The 17686-nt window shown below is 36.7% G+C and overlaps 1 protein-coding gene across 6 annotated transcripts in view; it reads left to right on the plus strand.

Moving 5' to 3' along the window:
* XRCC4 (X-ray repair cross complementing 4) overlaps positions 1-17686 on the plus strand; it is a 173973-nt gene that overhangs the window by 122027 nt on the left and 34260 nt on the right. The window contains exon 8 of one of the 6 annotated variants that reach the window (XR_006169607.1): positions 5006-5076. The exons of 2 other annotated variants lie outside the window; for them this stretch is intronic. Coding sequence is in view for 3 of the 4 variants with exons in the window: in XM_042823082.1 (XP_042679016.1) it covers positions 15068-15122 (55 nt within the window). In the remaining variant the exon portion in view is untranslated. Of the gene's footprint in view, positions 1-861; positions 1219-5005; positions 5077-12070; positions 12155-15067; positions 15167-17686 lie in introns of those variants that run through there. 3 more of the 6 variants (XM_042823082.1, XM_042823084.1, XM_042823083.1) reach the window with 3 other exon arrangements.

Below are 17686 nucleotides of genomic sequence, written 5' to 3' on the forward strand. Positions count from 1 at the left end.
GTTTCAATTACCTTAAAGGTAACCAAAAAACAAGACCTTTTTAAAAGCTGCAGGATGTACAGTATTGGATTAATAATATCCTTGTTTACAAAGATACCACTTGAAGACTTTCTTAACTAATAGCACTTAAATAAATCCCTTACTTTATTCAGCTGTCAAACTATTCATAATAATTTTCATGTAGCTATTACATCATTCCAGCTTGTACAGTGTTTTGAAAATAAAAATACATTTATGGAATTAATTACATGCTTATACTTTGTTCATATCATTAACTAGCAACTATTAATGAGCAATTATTGACTAGCTATTATTAATTAGCAACTATTGTAAGTGTGAATACTGATTTGGAATCAAACTGAGAGAAAATGTTCAGTGTTCATAAAAGATGAGCCAAAATAGTCAACATTATAATGCATATTAAATAGCAGAAGTTCGCTAAAATAAGTCTTTTTGAAATGATCTTAATGATTCAAAAGACATCAAATACTAGGAGGAATTAAAATCCAACAATAGTCTAGCCATTGATGCAAATATTTCATTCTGTATGTTTAGCATGATTACAGTAATAACAATTAAAACAGAAAAAGGTTCAAACGTGTATGTAAATGCTATTTTTATATTGAGGATAATTCCATTATAGAAATAGATGAGTGTTCTAGTATGTGAATTTCACTTGAAGGTGACCGAACTTTCTTTTACATTTTAAAATGGTACCTATTGTTTTGAGCTTTTCTAGATAAGGCAGAGTAAAGATGCTTTACCTGGGAAAATTATTTGTGGGAAAGTTGTTGAAAAAGTTGGTAACTTTTTTGTTAAAGTTTGTAATCATTTTGCTTCTGGATTATTATTTGTCTACAGGAAGAAAGCATTTATCAACGCTTGATTTACATTAGAATGTCCCCACTCAAATTGCTCCCCCGTCTGCTCCTCAGATTCCTATGGAACACTTCAGAATATTTTCATAGTGATTATTTTTCACTCTGAGTGGAATATGGTACTTGATTTATCACTTCAATGTTCCGCTGCAGCTCCCTGAGCCTTGAAGTTCCAGAAGTGTAAAACTGAGATAAAGTGATGATAAATCGTGTCAATAATTTTCTTGTAGTGTTGTGAAACAGCCAGACTATGTTTTTGTCTCTCTGGGCTTGCTGCCTGGATAACTATTAGGCTACCTGGACAAATTCTACTTTAATTATAATATGTGCTAAAAAATATGTATTTATGTAAATAAACTTCTCGAGTACTTAGGATAAAGTATACCTTTTTTTTTTTTTTTCTTTTCCTGCAAGGAATATACTTATTTAATTTCCTGGCAGTCATGAGCATGTAGAATTATTTTTCTGCTCAGATTCTGTCATTGGCAAGATGTACTCAAGCTTCAGATTAGAGAAGGTTCTGTTACAATACAAAGAGTACCCATTATTTATGCATCTCTTTAGCTACAGTAATGCCTGAAGATCTCCAAATGTAAATAAAATATCAACATCAGTTCCCTTCTGACACCTTAAAAGAATTCAAAGTACATTATGAGCCCCAGATTCAATGTTACAAAAACTACCAAAAGCACCAAGCTTTTATTGATGCAAGTCAGAGCAATGTAAGGACTAGTATAAGGATAATTTTCAAACCAGTATCTCTATAACCAGTGCTAATGGTGTGGGAGAGAAGCAAGGGAGGAGCAGAAAGAAGCAAAACGTCCATGCTACAGTATATATCCATTTTGCACTACTTACTATCATTAAGCAGGATCACAGAATTGCAGGCGCTGGAGGAGACCTCAAGAGATCGTTGAGTCCAACTCCCCTGCTAAAGCAGGTACCCTACAGTAGGTTGCACAGGTAGGCATTCAGCCTGGACTTGAATGCCTCCACAACCTGTCTGGGCAACCTGTTCCAGTGCTCCAAGACCCTTAGCATGAAGAAGTTCTTCCTCATGTTAGTACAGATATACCTATGTTCAAGTTGTAGGCCATTACTCCTTGTCCTTTTGCTGCGCACCACTGAAAACAGCCTAGCCTCATCCACCTCCCATCTCCCTTTTGATATGTATAAGTAATTTTGGCAAATATCTAAATAATATTTATTTATAAATTTATACACATTGCACTTCCCAAAGCTGGGAATGGTGCTGGTTAATTGGGCCAACAAGCCACAGAGGAATAGTGTCCTGTTTATCCCTTGACGAACCGTCGCTGAATGATTAGTGAAACACACAGTTCACCCATGGCTCTGATGACACACCTATGCTCACACAACATTATGTTGTCCAGCTCTTAGACTCAGTACGTTTAGTTGAATGCTAGCTGGTGTCTTGGAAAACTGAAGGAGATCTCAAGGTACTGAGAAAAATTGTAAAGAGCTGGAGGGATTATCATGATAATGGAGTGATGGAGTAATGGAGTAAAGTTCAGCAATGCCTAACAGCCTTGTAACACTTTATTCATTCTTCTGTGTCAGACCTCTCAGTCTTCTGTTTGTATTCATGCTCTCTCCTATTCAGCACAGCACTTCAGAGGTGTGTATGTGCATGCTTGATATGCATCTACACTATTTGTGCTGTAATACCAAGTCAGACATCACCCTCAAGGAAGAAGTGGGAATGTGTGTTGGACTATGTATTCAGTGTGACTTGATGTGGGATGTTGCCAGAGACCACAATCCTAAATTCACAATGTCTCTAATGACATGACCTGTGAAGCTGAGATTTTTCTGATGCTGTTGTAACCTTTCTTAGACTACACTTACAAGAAAGTCAATGTTTCGTCTAAGACGGTGTTAGCCAGGCACTTTTTCATGGTTTCTTGAGCACCACTCCCAGTTCTGCAATGAGTCCTGTGCCCTTCATATTCTCCTTTTGCCAAGATTAAAAAAAAAAAAAAAAAAAAAAGCAACTAATTTTATTTCTTCAATAATTCTAACTCTTCTATTGCTGAGATCTCTCTGGAAAACCTACTAATTTCTACTAATTTATAGACAGTTTGTAATGAATACAATAATATTTGTTGTATCAGCATGTGAATCTTCCTGTGCTAGCATTTGACTTGTTGGAGTTTTTACAGCTAACATTACAATAAGAGACTTCAAAATGAGAACACTGAAAATACTTTTCAAACACTTTGGAAGCTAGCCTAGAAGAAATCAGTGATAAATCTCCCTTAAGAATGAAGTTGAGCCACAATGAGTTCTTGGGAAGAATTTACCAAAACCCTTTTAAGCTTCACGACATACCAACCTAAAGACATATCTTTATTCAGTATAGAAATATGTGAGCGAAAGGAAGTGCAGATTTAAAGGATATATGTGTTAGTAACGTTAAGTATCAGGGTTTTTTTTTTTTTTGTGGAGAATAAGCAGGCCTAAATTTTACTGGCTGTTTAAGTTTGAATATTCAATGCAAGCCTTTCAAATGACTTGAATCCTTCTGAATCTAAGCTAGCTCTTCACCTTTTTATTTCACATCTTCACATCTTTGCTAGACATTCCTGTCCTGATCAATGATTAAGCACGGCATTTAGTTTTAAAACATTCAGCAGTACTTATTTGAATGCTGTTTCCTCTCATTAAAAAGCTGAGTCTTAGTTAGGACTTCTAAATCATTAGCATTCAATTTTCTGCCGCACCTGAAATTGCTGTCCTTAGCAAGACACCAACATCCTAAGTGTAATTGAGTTCTGTGTTTTTAAATATGTTCCTTGACTGAGTCATGTTGACAAGTGCTTTTCATATTAAAAACTTCACAGTTGTTAGACCTTGTCAATTTGATGTGGAATTGAGAAAATCGTCTGGAGATATGGAGCCTACCACTGTCTACATAAACGTGCACTTGTGTGTAAGCTAACTTGCAGTCACCTAACTTCTCCAAATATTATTATTCAATTGTATGTTCTCACAAAACTATGTTGCCTCCTGTAACAAGATTTCTGTTGTCTGCCAGAAAAAAATGTGACAGCCATAAAATGCATAAAGGAGCTGGGAAGTAAGAGGAGACAGATTGTCTTTCTGAGTAATTTCAATTAAATATTTAGATGAACAAGATAAAAACATGAACAGAATATCCATAATATCCACAGTTGCTTTTTTTTTTTTTTTTGGATGCGGTAGCTAACCATGTAATTAGCATATTAGACTAGCTTTTGAAGTCCACTCTGCCCCATAAATGCTGTCAAATTGACCAACTATCTCGCCTGAGTTTAAATTCGGTCCTAGGGAAGGTAAGCCCTGTTTGATTAACATGCCTGCTTAAATTTCTGTGAGATTGATCAACAAAAGTAGGTACCTTTGAAGAAATGCAATGAACAATCTGATTCATCTAGTAAAGATTCAGCATGAGATGCCACATAGTTCCTCAGTTCCACGTGAATATTTGAAATCTGATCAATTTGGAAAAAAGTCATAGTACACCCTCTCAGGCTGTGTATAATTTAACATCCTGAACATCCAATAGGCAAGTCTTTTCATCTACATTTGTAAGAAAATGGTTTCTTCACTACGTGACTTATGTTGAGCTTATAACTATCTTGATTTGAGCTTCATCAGAGTTTCTGAGCCCCTTTTCTAGAAATTTCTCTGGATTAGAGACATGGAGCTTAGCTGCTAATTCTAGATTATATGAGAGCTCTGTGCAAGGCCACATTGCGCATGCTTAATGATTTCAGATGCTTGTGAAGTTGGACATTACTCAAAAATATTTATACCAAATAGCCATTTCAATTGTTAAGTGAATGATTTCATTTCTTCTTGGTGGAGCAATATCATTCAGAGATTTAAAAAATTTCCAGTATTAACTTATATGTAACCAAATATATTGAATCATGTTGGTAGTGTGAAGTCACATTTTAACTGAAAACTTCTGAAATACACGTGTATTCAAGAGGATTAATAAACTTTGATGACAATATCTGTATTCTTGGAAATTCTTCATATTTGGACTTTGTGATGTAAAGTAAATTAAAGAAAATCATCAGAGTGACAGGACATAATCAACGTCCTTCATCTTTTGTAAGCTCTTACAGGTGTTATTGACATACCAGTTTCTACACCTGCATTCTCAGGATCTGCTGGCAGAGAAGAATTTGTAAGTCTTCTCTAAGGTTCTTGTTGTTTATTATTGTTTTTAATTTTAGAAGCCTATTGTAGAGTATCTATAATTAATTCTTAGTTGGACAGAAATTTGTGCAAGACAAGATATTGCTGGGATATAATCAGCAAATCCAAATTTTACTGTGAATGTTTAAGCGAGACATGTCCCAGGGTTTTTGTCTTTTTTTTTTCTTTTCCTCAGAGAGAGGAAGATTTACGTTCAAACTGTTACACGGTCATTGTTTACACTGCATTCTTTCCAATATGGTGCAACTTTTATCTCCTTGCTCTTCATCTTTCATCAAAATGAGTTTTCCTGCCAGGCTTGCGGGGAAATCATAATAAAATTTATACTAACTCAAAAAGGAACTCGAGGCACAATCCACATTAAGATTTGTAATAACAATTCAATACTTCATTTATATATGAAGCTTACATGAAAATACATTGATAGGACCAGCTGGAAGATCCTTTTTTTATAATATATATAATACTACCTGATTTCAGAAGTACTTTTCTCCTGTTTTTAGTATATACATACTAATTGAAGTTGTACAGTGCTTCAATACCAGGCAAATATACAAATAAGAAAATAATACATGGAGTGTTTAACAGTGCATACCTATTCAATTGGATAAATAGGAAAATTCCCTAGATAAGTGTTGACTGACAGATCATAAAGCTCTCTGATGATTAATTATAACTGAACTGACATCACAAGTATGACACAGATGTGTGACAAGAGCTTAAGCAGAAGGCTTCAATTTTATTGGAAAGCACTTATGAGGAAAACATAATTAGGCATAAGCAATGCACAGATATAATTGGGAGACAAAAAAGAAAATATTCATCTGTTTAGAGTCTTGGGATGCTCTAAAAAAGAGTGTGGTCAGCACGGAGGTTTTTTTCCCTCTCTACTCTGCGCTGGTGAGAACACGTCAGGAGTACTGTGTCCAGTTCTGGGCTCCTCAATTCAAGAGAGAGAAGGAATTTCGAGAGACTGTCTGACAGAGGTCACGAAGATGATGAGGGATCTGGAGAATCTCCTTTACGAAGAAAGGCTGAGAGTTCTGGGACTGTTCAGCGTGGAGAAGAGAAGACTGAGAGGGATTATACCAATACTTATAAATATCTGAAAATCTCTCTCTCCTCTTTAGAGATAAGGATGTGGTGTTGGACTGTGCCAAAGGCCTTAGAGAAGGCCAGGTAGGTAACATCTGTTGCCATTTGTTGCCCTTCCTTTGTCCACCAATGCTGTCACTACATTGTAAAACATCATCGCACTAATCAGGCTCAATCCACCCTTGGTTGAACTTCAATGGCTGTCTTGGCTCACCTCCTCATCTCACATATGCTTTGATTTAGCTTCCTGGAGGATCTTAGCAGACACAGAGGCTCACCAGCCTGTAGTTCCTTGCGTTGTCCTTTGTCCCTGTCTTAAAAATGGGAGTGATGTTTCCCTTTTTCCAGTCACTGTGGTTTCTGCCTGACAGCCGAGACTTTTCAAATGTGATAGAAAGTGGCTATCAGCAGTGTTACCCCCCTTGAGAAGCCATTCTCAGTTCTTTGGGGATAAATCCGAGTTTTTTCCTGCTGATTTCTAGTGACGGCATTCCCTGGCTTTTCTCTGTCACCCAGAAGTCCATCCCCTTCCTTTATCAAATCTAGTTTAAAGTTCTGCTAATCAGTTTGCTGTCCAAAACATTCTTGCCCCTCCTGGTCAGTTGCATCCCACATGATGTCAAATGCCTGATATCTCAAAGGCCTGTCCAAGATTATACAACTCAAAGCCCTGTGCATGGCACCATCCACAAAGCCAGTCTTTCAACTGATTCATCTCTCCTTTTTCTTCCTGGCTGCCAGCTTCCAAATGGGAGGACAACGAGCACTACTTGCATTCCTGATCTTTTCAGCATCCTTCCAAGAGATGTAAAGTTTGCTCTTTTAACATTTTGTAGTTTCCTTTCTAAAGCCTCCTGTAAACCAACTTGAATGAGTAGAAGATAGATTGTAGGTTTCTGACTGTGTCAGACCTAGAAGTCTCTTCTTGATGTCTCAATCATGTAACCTCATTTCCTTTTTGGTTCATAACCTAATAATTAACACTTTGAAAAAGACAATTTTTCTTGCTTTTTATATATTGATGTTCCTTATCTTTTCTTCCTCATACAACTGAGTACACCCACTGCTATTCCCTGAAGCTAATGCAAGAATTTAAAATTCAAAGCACTGACAGACATGGATTGCTATTCAAACAACACATCTAAATGTTCTTAAACACCTTGATGAGTTACATACTCAGAGTGGGCTAAATCAATGAAATCTGTTATGTGCTTTTTATTTATATTCCTTTTTCTATCCAAACAGTCATCTTTAAGATAATCACCCAAACCCAATCTGATGACTGCTGTAGTGTTTCTTGTATTTTGCTCACCTGCCTCTGAAAAAAAGAACAAAGTAATAAATTTTGCATGCATGACAAGTGGTCCCTAGAGTTCTTCAACACAGAATGTTTACTGTTTGCAATTTACAGTTATTTCTTCACATTTGGAAAATATTGAGAGTGAATAATATTTTCTCTTTGAGTACACCAAAGGTAAATAAGACTAATTTTATTGTAACTTTGTATTCTAGTACAGTACGCAATTATTCAGGTTATTGTGATGTTTTTGTTAGGCTGCAAAACTGCTGCACAGAAGATACATTGCAGATCTAACTATACAGTGCCTGAAGATTTTCATATGCATCCATTTTTTCTTCTAGCATTTGCCATTCAAAGTTTGAAAAATATATGTAGTTAACAGTAGTAAGCATAAGAGAGTGAGCCTATAGAAAGCAGTTCACTGAGATTAGGGAAAAATCAATTCTGTAGCAAACACGTGATCAATACAGTATAATTAAATGGATGAGTTACCAAATCTGAAATAAATATCATTCCTATTATGGATTCAGCCTGTTCTCCTAGTCTCATCAGTTAAGAAAATCACTGGGAAGTTGGCCTGCTTTTAGCCTTTGAATGGTACATTTGCATGCACCTCTATCATTATATACTGAGCTTACTCTATGGAATGCTTTCATCAGTCCTCTGGTTTCTTGTTTTTGTAGTCACACTGAGATTTTTATTCAGAATGAAGACAAGCAGAAAAATATTAATTCATGGCTGGAATTCTCTTATTATTTCAGGATGTGGTTCTTGTTTGGACAATGCCACAATCACAGGGAGCTGGAATAAACAACTAGTTTTTTATTTATGTGCACTGCAGTTTCAATTTCCTATTTTGTGTTCTCCAGAAATTGTTTAAATAGATGATTGATGATCTTGCTGTCTCAGAAAAGATAGAACCAAACTGTAAGCTTTACCATTTTAGATAGTCTGCAGGACTTTGCTGAACAGCTGGATTCCTCTTTTTCAGATTTAGGCCAAATTTCATCTGTCCTTCTTTAATATGGCACGAAGTTTTTTGACTGGGAAATGGAAAGGAATTTGTTCTCCAAAGTGAAAGAGTAATAAAAGAAAATGTAATCGCTGTTCTCTTTCTTCACATTCCCACTAAAACTTTTGTCAGACGACAAAGTTATAAAGATGCGGTCTACAAAAGCATAACACCAACCCACGACCTCTATTCAGGATGATGTCAACAAGGGAAAATAGAAAGCCATTGTATCTTGTTTCTCTCTGAAAGACTGCAAGAGTCTAGTGACAGTGTGAAATGAGAATGCTAGGTAAGGTGTATGGTTGTCCTCCAGAGTGTCTCCAGAGACTGAACTTCTGAGAACTCCCAGATTTTCAAGAAGCCACTGCTGACTGGGATGGCAGCTCCTTTATGAAGAAAGTGTTTTACAGACAACTATTCAAATGTGGGCTACGCTTTTGGTGCCTAACTTGCAGCAGTTTCAGTGACATCAAGAGCAGGGTATGGGAAGATGATATTTCAGGTTGGTGCATGTTGTCCCACTGAAGCCATCAGTTTGAACTGTACATGACACAAATATTTACACTGCTAATTTAGGTTAATGAAAGCTTACGGATACAACAAAAAATGCTCAAAAATTCTGATGACAGGCAAGCAATACTTATATGCAGCCATGGACAAGTTCTCAAATATAGATGATGTTTGAATTTGTATTTGCTGATAATCAACTACAGTTGTCATTTAAAGAGCAGTGTATACAATCTACTTTTTGTTTAATAAGTTAGATGAGGTCCTTTAATGAATCAAAAATGTACCATGGTTATCTGTGGGAAAAAAGCTTTCATCCTCATTCAGTCAAGTATCTGTGCTTTCACAGCCAGAAGGATCACCCAGTGAATTGACCAGAATAATGTGCTGAAAAACAGCTTAGCAGGTGGAGAAGCAATTTATCACTAATCTGTTTCAGGTTTGCCAGAGGTGATCTCTCGTTCTGAACTGTAGTTGTTGAAACCCAGAGGAGGTGGTGAGTGAAAATGGGCAGGTGAAATTATTGGAAGTGAAAACTGCTTACCAGAAAGCTGCTTTCCTAGGCACAGTGTTTTGCAGAGCACCAAGTACTGTTTCAGTATCTGAGTCCTTGTGACTACCAGCGGAAGATGTTTAAGCAACTGTGACTTGCAAGTTGAAAATCCTCTTCCTCTATGCTGCTAGGAAAGCACCAGAAAAGGAAGTTTAATTTCAGCAGAGTGTAATGAGGTTGGTGACAGCTGCTGAGCACGCACCACTCTTCAGAAAAAGGCCACTCTGTACTCTCCTTGTGGAACATTTCAAACATGCATTTTATCCTGTTTCTCTCCTTGGCTTTTGCAACTGGACAGCTTAGTCATCCTGGTATTAACAGTTCTTGTATTTTGGGCCTTGCTATAAGCTGATTACGTAGATAAATTATTGCTAAACAAGCTATTAATTTAATAAGTGAATTTAAAGAGCAGTGATATTGCGCAAGTCTCTGAATGACACTCCTACTCCACAGCTGTCACTTCTTGTACTTCAGCTTTCTCCAGCTCTGAGGGATACAAAGCTTGGCACCAACGAGGCAGGCACATTGCTCCAGAAGCTCCATATGAGAAATTGATCTGCAATTGCTCTTCCAGCATATTTCAGAAATAGAAAAGCTTTGGCTCTTTTAAGATCTTCAAAAATTGTTATCAAATAGATGTTTTATGAGCTTGAGTTTCTCAGAGGTAGTTCTGCTCAATCAGCTTTCGAAAAATGTCTCTGGAGCTGAGAAAGCTGAGCATTCAGCTTCTTTACAGCCAAATGAACTGATCTGAATTACTATTTTCAGTGCCTGGATAATATTTTTGCATACACTGACACTATATTTTCACTCTGCTAGCTAGTCTTTGTTTCTTTTATATGCCTGTTACTTGGCACATAAGACTGCAGCACTAGCTATGAGTAAGCAATGTTATAGGGAAAGATTTGTAGTATTGCTCAGTCCATGCATAGCACAGCTGGGGAAATAATGCAAAAAGTATGAAAAATTATTGTGGAAAACATGAAGTGTTCTTGTGAGAACTCTCATGAGTGGCTTCTGAAGTGCAAGAAGCTGTACCATATGTGAGGCCGGCAGAGAATGTTTTTTGGGGAATACAGTCCTTAGAGGAACTAATTCTGACAGTTTATTAAAGGCACAAAGCAAGACAAACTGGGAAAGTAAATAGAGTGACAGACTTGCCTTTGTCTGAGCAGGTTTGGGACACAATGACCTTGTGCTGTTGCTTCCTGCTATAGCTTCAGCAAATGTTCCTTCCCCATCTCCGCTAGTTAAGCACTTTTAGTACACTTGATTACTCCTCTTTCATCTCATTGCTCATTTCTTCAGACGGGGCAAAGTGGGAAGAGGGGCAGGAAGCAAAAAGTAAGGGTTTGACCTGTAGCTGATGCTGTTCTGCTGTTCTGTTGCAAGATTTTTCTTAGACTGCCTTTTTGTGCATTTGCTTCACCAAGATGTCAAGCTTGTGTCCAGGCCTGGTAAAACAAGAGCTTAATCACAACCTGAAGATTGGCTGTTCTAATGGTGTCTGTGTTCCTATGGATGCAGATAGAAGTTTACTTTTTTTGTGTGTGCTTTGGTTCTCAAGTTCCCAGGAAAAGTTTACCATACGCAGTCAGTATCTAAAAAAAAAACAGTATTAGTTCTATAATATCTGCAGTGCTTTAATACTTTCAGGCCTTTGGTCCTCTTTGGTGAGTGGATGTTATCAAGGGAATGGAGAGAGTGAAGGACAAAAGGAATAGGGGCATTTCCATATTTTCTTCTTTCTGCTCTTAGAGTTGAAGTAAAGAATCTGATACACTGAGGTTTGTGGAGCAGTAAGAAACCATTTTCTGTAAGTTTCCTCTGTCAGAGGCTATCTGCAAGCACTGTAATACTTGCCAAAAATGCAGGTAGCCAAAACAACTCTGTGTCACTGATCTAAACCTTCCCTGTGGAAAGAGAAAGGGATTTTGTTTTAATTTTTTTGATCCATTGGCTTGAATATTAAAGCCAATTATAATTAGAAGGTCAGATTTCCAAACGTAGTAAAGTCACTAAAACTTCAAATGTCAGCTTTAGAGGAACGACCAACTGAGTAATGAAAGCCACAAAACATCACTGAACTGCTGCTCTGTAATTCTTTTCCTGTTTACTGACCATATAAGCTGATGTTGGGAGCCTCTGCTGTTCTTCGTTTTCTCTAAAGTGCAGTAGTGAGCTATAAAAGCAATCAAATGAAAGCCCTTAAGGTCTAGTGGGCAATAACTGAAACAAAAGGTACAGTTTTCTTTCAGCACAACCAAGACAACATTTCTTTGATTCAACAACCGAATGTCCTAGTAAATAAAGGAAGAAGATCATCACTTGCGCTTACTTTGGGAGCAATTAATAGCCCTTTGATAACACACTGTTTCCTTTTTGTCCGGTTCTTGCATTGCCCTTCCTTTCCTTCTGCTAGTTAAGCACCCTCAGTAGAGTTTCATCTCATACTGTGGGCAGCAGAAATACTTATGTCTTTTTTTTTTTTCCAGGTGATTAATTTTTTGAGGTTTTGTGCCTTAAGGAGACAAAGGCTACCTTTTTAAAAAGGAGTAAGTAAGAGTGCTTGTCTCACAGTCCCTTTTACATCTTCCACATCCTGGATGGAAAATTAAGTTATTTCATTTTGTTCTATTATGGAATGTTTTTTACCTAGCTAGAAAATATTAGAATGTCCCTGTGTATCTTACCACATTAATTCATAGACAAGCAAAGGATGAAGAAAAGGAAGTTACAACTGGTTGTTTTTCTCTACACAAAAAATGTTCTGGGAAGTTTAATTTTTGTTTCTTTTCCTTTACCGATGATTTTTTATTCCTAAAACCAACAAAACCCATCTTTTGCAATGATGAACAATTAAATTTGTTCGGTAGCTCTCTGTGTGTTTGTTTACAGTCCTATCAGACTGCCACATTTAAATATCAATTCCAGACTTCGTTTTTTTTTTTAATTTTAAGAGCTTATTCCATAGTTTCTGACAATTCAGACACTGTTCTGCTGAAGTCTTTGTCACCAGCAAAAATTTAATTCCATGCAACTTAGATTGATTTAATCCTAACATGAGGGTTATTTGCCTCAAATAAAATTCAAAGCTTCTAATTAATTTCATTGTTATCCTGGTCATTTTTAAGACAGACAGCTCTCAATCGTATTGAATTTATTAAAATCTGTGAATCCTCTGGTTTGTATATGCCCTCAGGAAGAAAACCACGAAGCAGCCATGAGCTAAATGCTTTTCAGGTTTGTGCATATGTTTTAATAATGGTGGGAGTGGTAGCTCAGAACAGCTTGTGGATTAGTAAGAAAGAACTGCAAGTAAACAGTGTTTTGCAGAAGCAAATTAAGCTAGCATATATTCCTGCCAAAATTCAGGAATTGTTCACAGCAGACAAGCCCTCAGGCTGGAACAGGGCATTTGGTAATAGTGTTCCATTTCTCTAGTCTTGTTCTTATGAATGTCTGAGTTTCTGACCATACTTTTAAAGTCTCTGAACTTCCTTCATTTGAGCAGGAGGAATATAGTTTCCTCACCCTTCAGCAATTCTTACCTTACTTGGAAACATTAAGTCATAGAAGAAATTTTGTTTTTGAAGTTAATGAAGGCCGATGCTGGAATTATAAGAATTACACCCAACACCTGACGTGTTCTACTGAAACCAGTATAAAGATCCATGCTCATTAAGAGAACTGTAGACTGCTCATTGAGTGTGAGGTTATGTAATTCACATATAACACATGCAAGGTATAAAACTCACATAGAACTATATTGTACCCTAACCCAGACTGAATTTTAATCCCTGTATGGTTTAAAGGCTGTGAGTTGCTTTCGAGGTGATTCCTATCCACGCTTTTTTGAGTCTGCAGCCACCCAGAATTTGAAAAGGTCTGTGTTATAAAAGAGCATCCACATGGTTACTCCCTCTTTGCTCTTTTATCCTTTCTCTACTTCTATGGCCTTTCGTGTTTATGGTGAATAGTCTCTAAAGTCTCACAAATTTAATACAATCAAATGACTAATAGTACAGCACTGCTGAGCCCAGATCACCCACTTTGAGAGTAATACAGAAGGTGGCTCTCCGTCCCTGCCATGCTGTGCTCTTTGAGTCATGGTCTGACTCATCCTGCACCCCCTCAGCAACCCCAGACCTACAGCACACGAGAGACAGAATTCATCTTTTGTTTCTTCTATTTTTTAAAATTATTTATCAGGCATAAAATTACTTGTCTCATAAAACTAATATTTGTAAGCAGATTTGTTTCTTCCCTCAGTCTGTACAGAAGGTCCCTCCTGCTACCACCCTCGCTTTGTGTTGACACTTAACACTGAATCTTTCTGTGTAGAGAGGTTAGACGTACTGACTTCCAGTCTGCCTGCTTCTCTCACTATGAGAGCACAAACCTTTGCTGATAGCCTTTATCAAGTTTTAAAAGCTTTTCCAAGCAGCTTGCTGATTTTTTTCTTCTTTTTCTTTTTCTTTTTTGTATGTGTATGTGTTGGTTTTGCTGTTTCCTGGATTAGGTCCTAGCCAGCAGCTTTTAACCAAAGCTCTTTCCCAAGCACTGTATTTCATCAACGTATTGCAGTGACACTGATTTTTTCTAGTGTTTTTAATATTTCTTCTGTGAAACAAGGCTCAATTCTTGTCTTTATTCCTGACACGTAGCATCTAATACCTTTAGGGAGTTAAATAGCTCTCTTAATCAGGTAAAAGAAACGTTTTTTTAAATTCTGCTGCAAAAAAAACCCTGAGTCTTTAAAAAGATTGAATGCTTTAGGGAAATGCTGCAGCTGAAGGCATGCATTTGAATACCTGATGATATTGGGTTACTACTGGATGTTATAAATAGCATTTGTTTCACTGTCCTTGCGTATTATACAGAACAGTCCTTAGGTTTCAATTTTGGGGAGGAAAATTGTTGGTTTGGTGGTGGTGTTTTTATTTAAAGTCAATATTTATGACATAGATGGTCTGGAAGCAAGTTGCATGGAAAAGAAGGCCAAATTGGATATCACGGATCACATCACCGTCCTTAAGCTTCTGATGGAATGAAAGCTGGCATGCTTTATTTTCCACTGTTGGCACAAATATTAACCTGATTTTGAGAGTATGAGCGGTTGAAATACTGCACCCTGTCCATCCACTTCCCTCACATCTGTTTGTTTTTCACACTGCAGCTTCAGCTTGCAGAGATCACTGCTTTAGAATTAATCAACTGCAGATTTTCAAAACTCAAAACGTTGGCAAGGAGGCTGGAGTGTTTTGATGTAATCGATGGTCTTGGAGGTTCTATTTAAATGCGTTTTCTGATTTTAGAAAAACTTGGTGCGGTTTTGATATTGTTCTGTTACAGGTTGAGTGCTTTCAAGAAAAGGACTGTTTTTGTGTTTATCTGTCTGAGAATTTAGTGATACGTTTAGACAAATTTAGAATTTGAGAAGCAACATTTTGTTGCAAACAGGCAGTGACAAGCCATGTGCTTACTCACAGGTATTGTTCTTCTTTGTGGCGATATTGGTGTGAGCTCCACAGAATTTCTCCGTAGATTGTAAGTACTTTTATTTTAAATATTAGCTGGTCAGTCCTTGGAGCTGTGCTCCATATTCAACACTTACAAAAACATTAAAAGAATAAAATAGACCCTAGATATTTTTGTTTTCTTTTTGAATCAAGATAAGAAGACTGAGAAGTCACAGCAAGTGCCATCAGTGTGGGTGAAGCCTGTACCCATTAGATTCATGTTGTCTGAAAGTCCACAGTAAGGTTGCAAAAGCAACATACAAAATCTGAGCCAGTCTTTTTTATGACCATTATTATTTTATGCCATATTTCACATTCTTCCCAAGCTTTACAGAACTCTATTTTAGGTTGGAGAGAAAGAGTGATATAAGAAGAGCCAAACAGTAAAGGATAAAATTAACACTTCTGAAAATGAATAGGATTTAGTGAAACCAACCTAAGAACATAAAAAAAAGCAATTACGCTTATGGTAATTTGGTGGTGGTATTGGAGGCTAGGCTCTTTGCTCATTAATTTTGTTGTTACATAATTTTCTAGAAATTAAGGACACTTTCTATACACTGGCATAAGCAAGGATATGATACTGTCAACTGTTTCCCTGTTCTTCTAGCTACTGTACAAACAGCTAGCCAATATGTATAGTGACAGTATGTCTGATCAGATAGGCACTTACTGGTTTTTGTTGAAAGGCAAACATAACTCATCCTACCATTTAAAGGCAGTTTTCCTCAGAGAAAATGAACAAGCACTCATGGAGATCCAAACTGGTAGATCTGAAGGTTGAGATCATAGTTTCCTTTGAGCAGAAGTGGACACAAGGCTGTCTTGTTTATATCTTGTCCTACTCATTCAGTTCTACACTGTACTCTGCTGAACCTGTCAAGGCACATGTGAAGCACCAGTTGCAGTAGTGACCACGTTGTCCATACCCACCACATTTGTCTGGATCTAGGGCTGTCAGATCTGTAGAAGACGACCACAAAGCATCTTTTACTCCCGTTTAGCTAGGAAGAATTTGAGGTTGCTATCATAAATCTGAATGTTGATTTTTTGGTGAAAATAAGGTCCTTTGCCAGTACTTTCTATTACTAAAAAGTTTTCATCTGAAATGTTTTATTCTTTTTATGCTAAGCAGGAACTCTTTGTAGTTCTAGCACTTCCACTTATCAGGTTTAATATTATGTGCATCAACATTAGCGATCACGTCAGCTGCTGGGTTACTAGTTTTGTCATCAGTGGTGGCAACCTTCTTCTCATTTTGCCTAATAGGTTTTATTAGTTGAAACTTATGCAAAAGTATATTACTTCTCAATTTTGTAATAATAAATTGATTTTTAACAAGCTTAAGTGAATTTAAAATACCTTGGTTTTATCCTATAAAGCAAAGAGCAGTACTATGACACTGACTATTCATTTTTGTATTTATTCATCAAATTAAAAGTAGTCTTGAGTACCTGAGAAATAGAAATACAACTGTTACAATATTTGGGTCAGACTGAGTAGTTGATTTGATTTTTAAAGTTGTCATCTTGGTAACACAAAACATTTTGATAAATATAGGGTAAATCTCCTTGTTTTATGTATGCTTTCTGGTTTGATCTGATACTCGAGGCTTCTGTAAATCAGTGGCTTACAGTGATGCTGAGAAGTGTGTTAATTCGTATCAGCTGAATTCTTTGACCTGAAATCTCCCAAATGTTCTTTAAAAAACGGCAAGAACAAAGAGGCAAGGAAAATTGACAACACATTTTCCAGCAGATTTTAACTTATTTCTAACAGTTCCACTTCTTCTCATGATAGCATATAAGCAAATGGAGACATAAGTTCTTCATAGTATTACATATAAAGTACTCAGTCGGTTTTATGCAGGCAGGCAGGCATACTAACACAGTAGATGTAGCTATTTGTTCTCTCTCTTTCTCTGCTGAAGTGTTAGATTCCTTTGATCACTGCCCTAGAAAGCATTATTAATATTTAATTTCTCCACTTTGTGAGCCCCTTGAAAAAAAATGGGAAAAAAAATACCTGAGAAAGAGTTGATGTCTGTGATTTTACTTGACTTCTTAGTGCTGGCTTTCTCTCAATGAAGCGCATTGAATTTCAAGTGCACAGATTGTGTGGATTATCCCAATCTTTAATGTAAAGTGCTTAAATGCTAAGTCTGCGTTAGGATGGGTTTTTAGAAGTCCTGTATAGGCCACTGTGTAAAGCTTGATTGCTAACAGAATTTTTTCTGGTTTGTCATAAAAACCTGAATACAGTGAAATGGAAAGATGATATATTGTAAAGTACTAAAGTGGAAATAAAACAACCCAGCTATTCTATTATCTTTATTGGCTTAAGTTGGTGTCACTTACTGTCTTTGAGAATCATTTTCATCCTGCAGAGACCAAATTGTGATTTTTCACTATATGCTGGCATCCAAAGGCATAAAAATATTATTTCATAGAAATTGTTAGGGTTTTTCTGTTTGTTCATTCTTGTTTTCTTTATTTTCTATTATTGATGTGTTTTAAATTTACCTTTTCGTACAGTAGGAATTTTCAGTCATACTTTCCAGGATCATTAAGTTCATGTTTATTGTGGTAC

The sequence above is a fragment of the Centrocercus urophasianus genome, unplaced genomic scaffold (genome assembly GCF_019232065.1).
Source record: "Centrocercus urophasianus isolate 14NV4802_14NV808 unplaced genomic scaffold, USGS_Curo_1.0 seq_21, whole genome shotgun sequence".
In the NCBI taxonomy this organism is placed as follows: domain Eukaryota; kingdom Metazoa; phylum Chordata; class Aves; order Galliformes; family Phasianidae; genus Centrocercus; species Centrocercus urophasianus.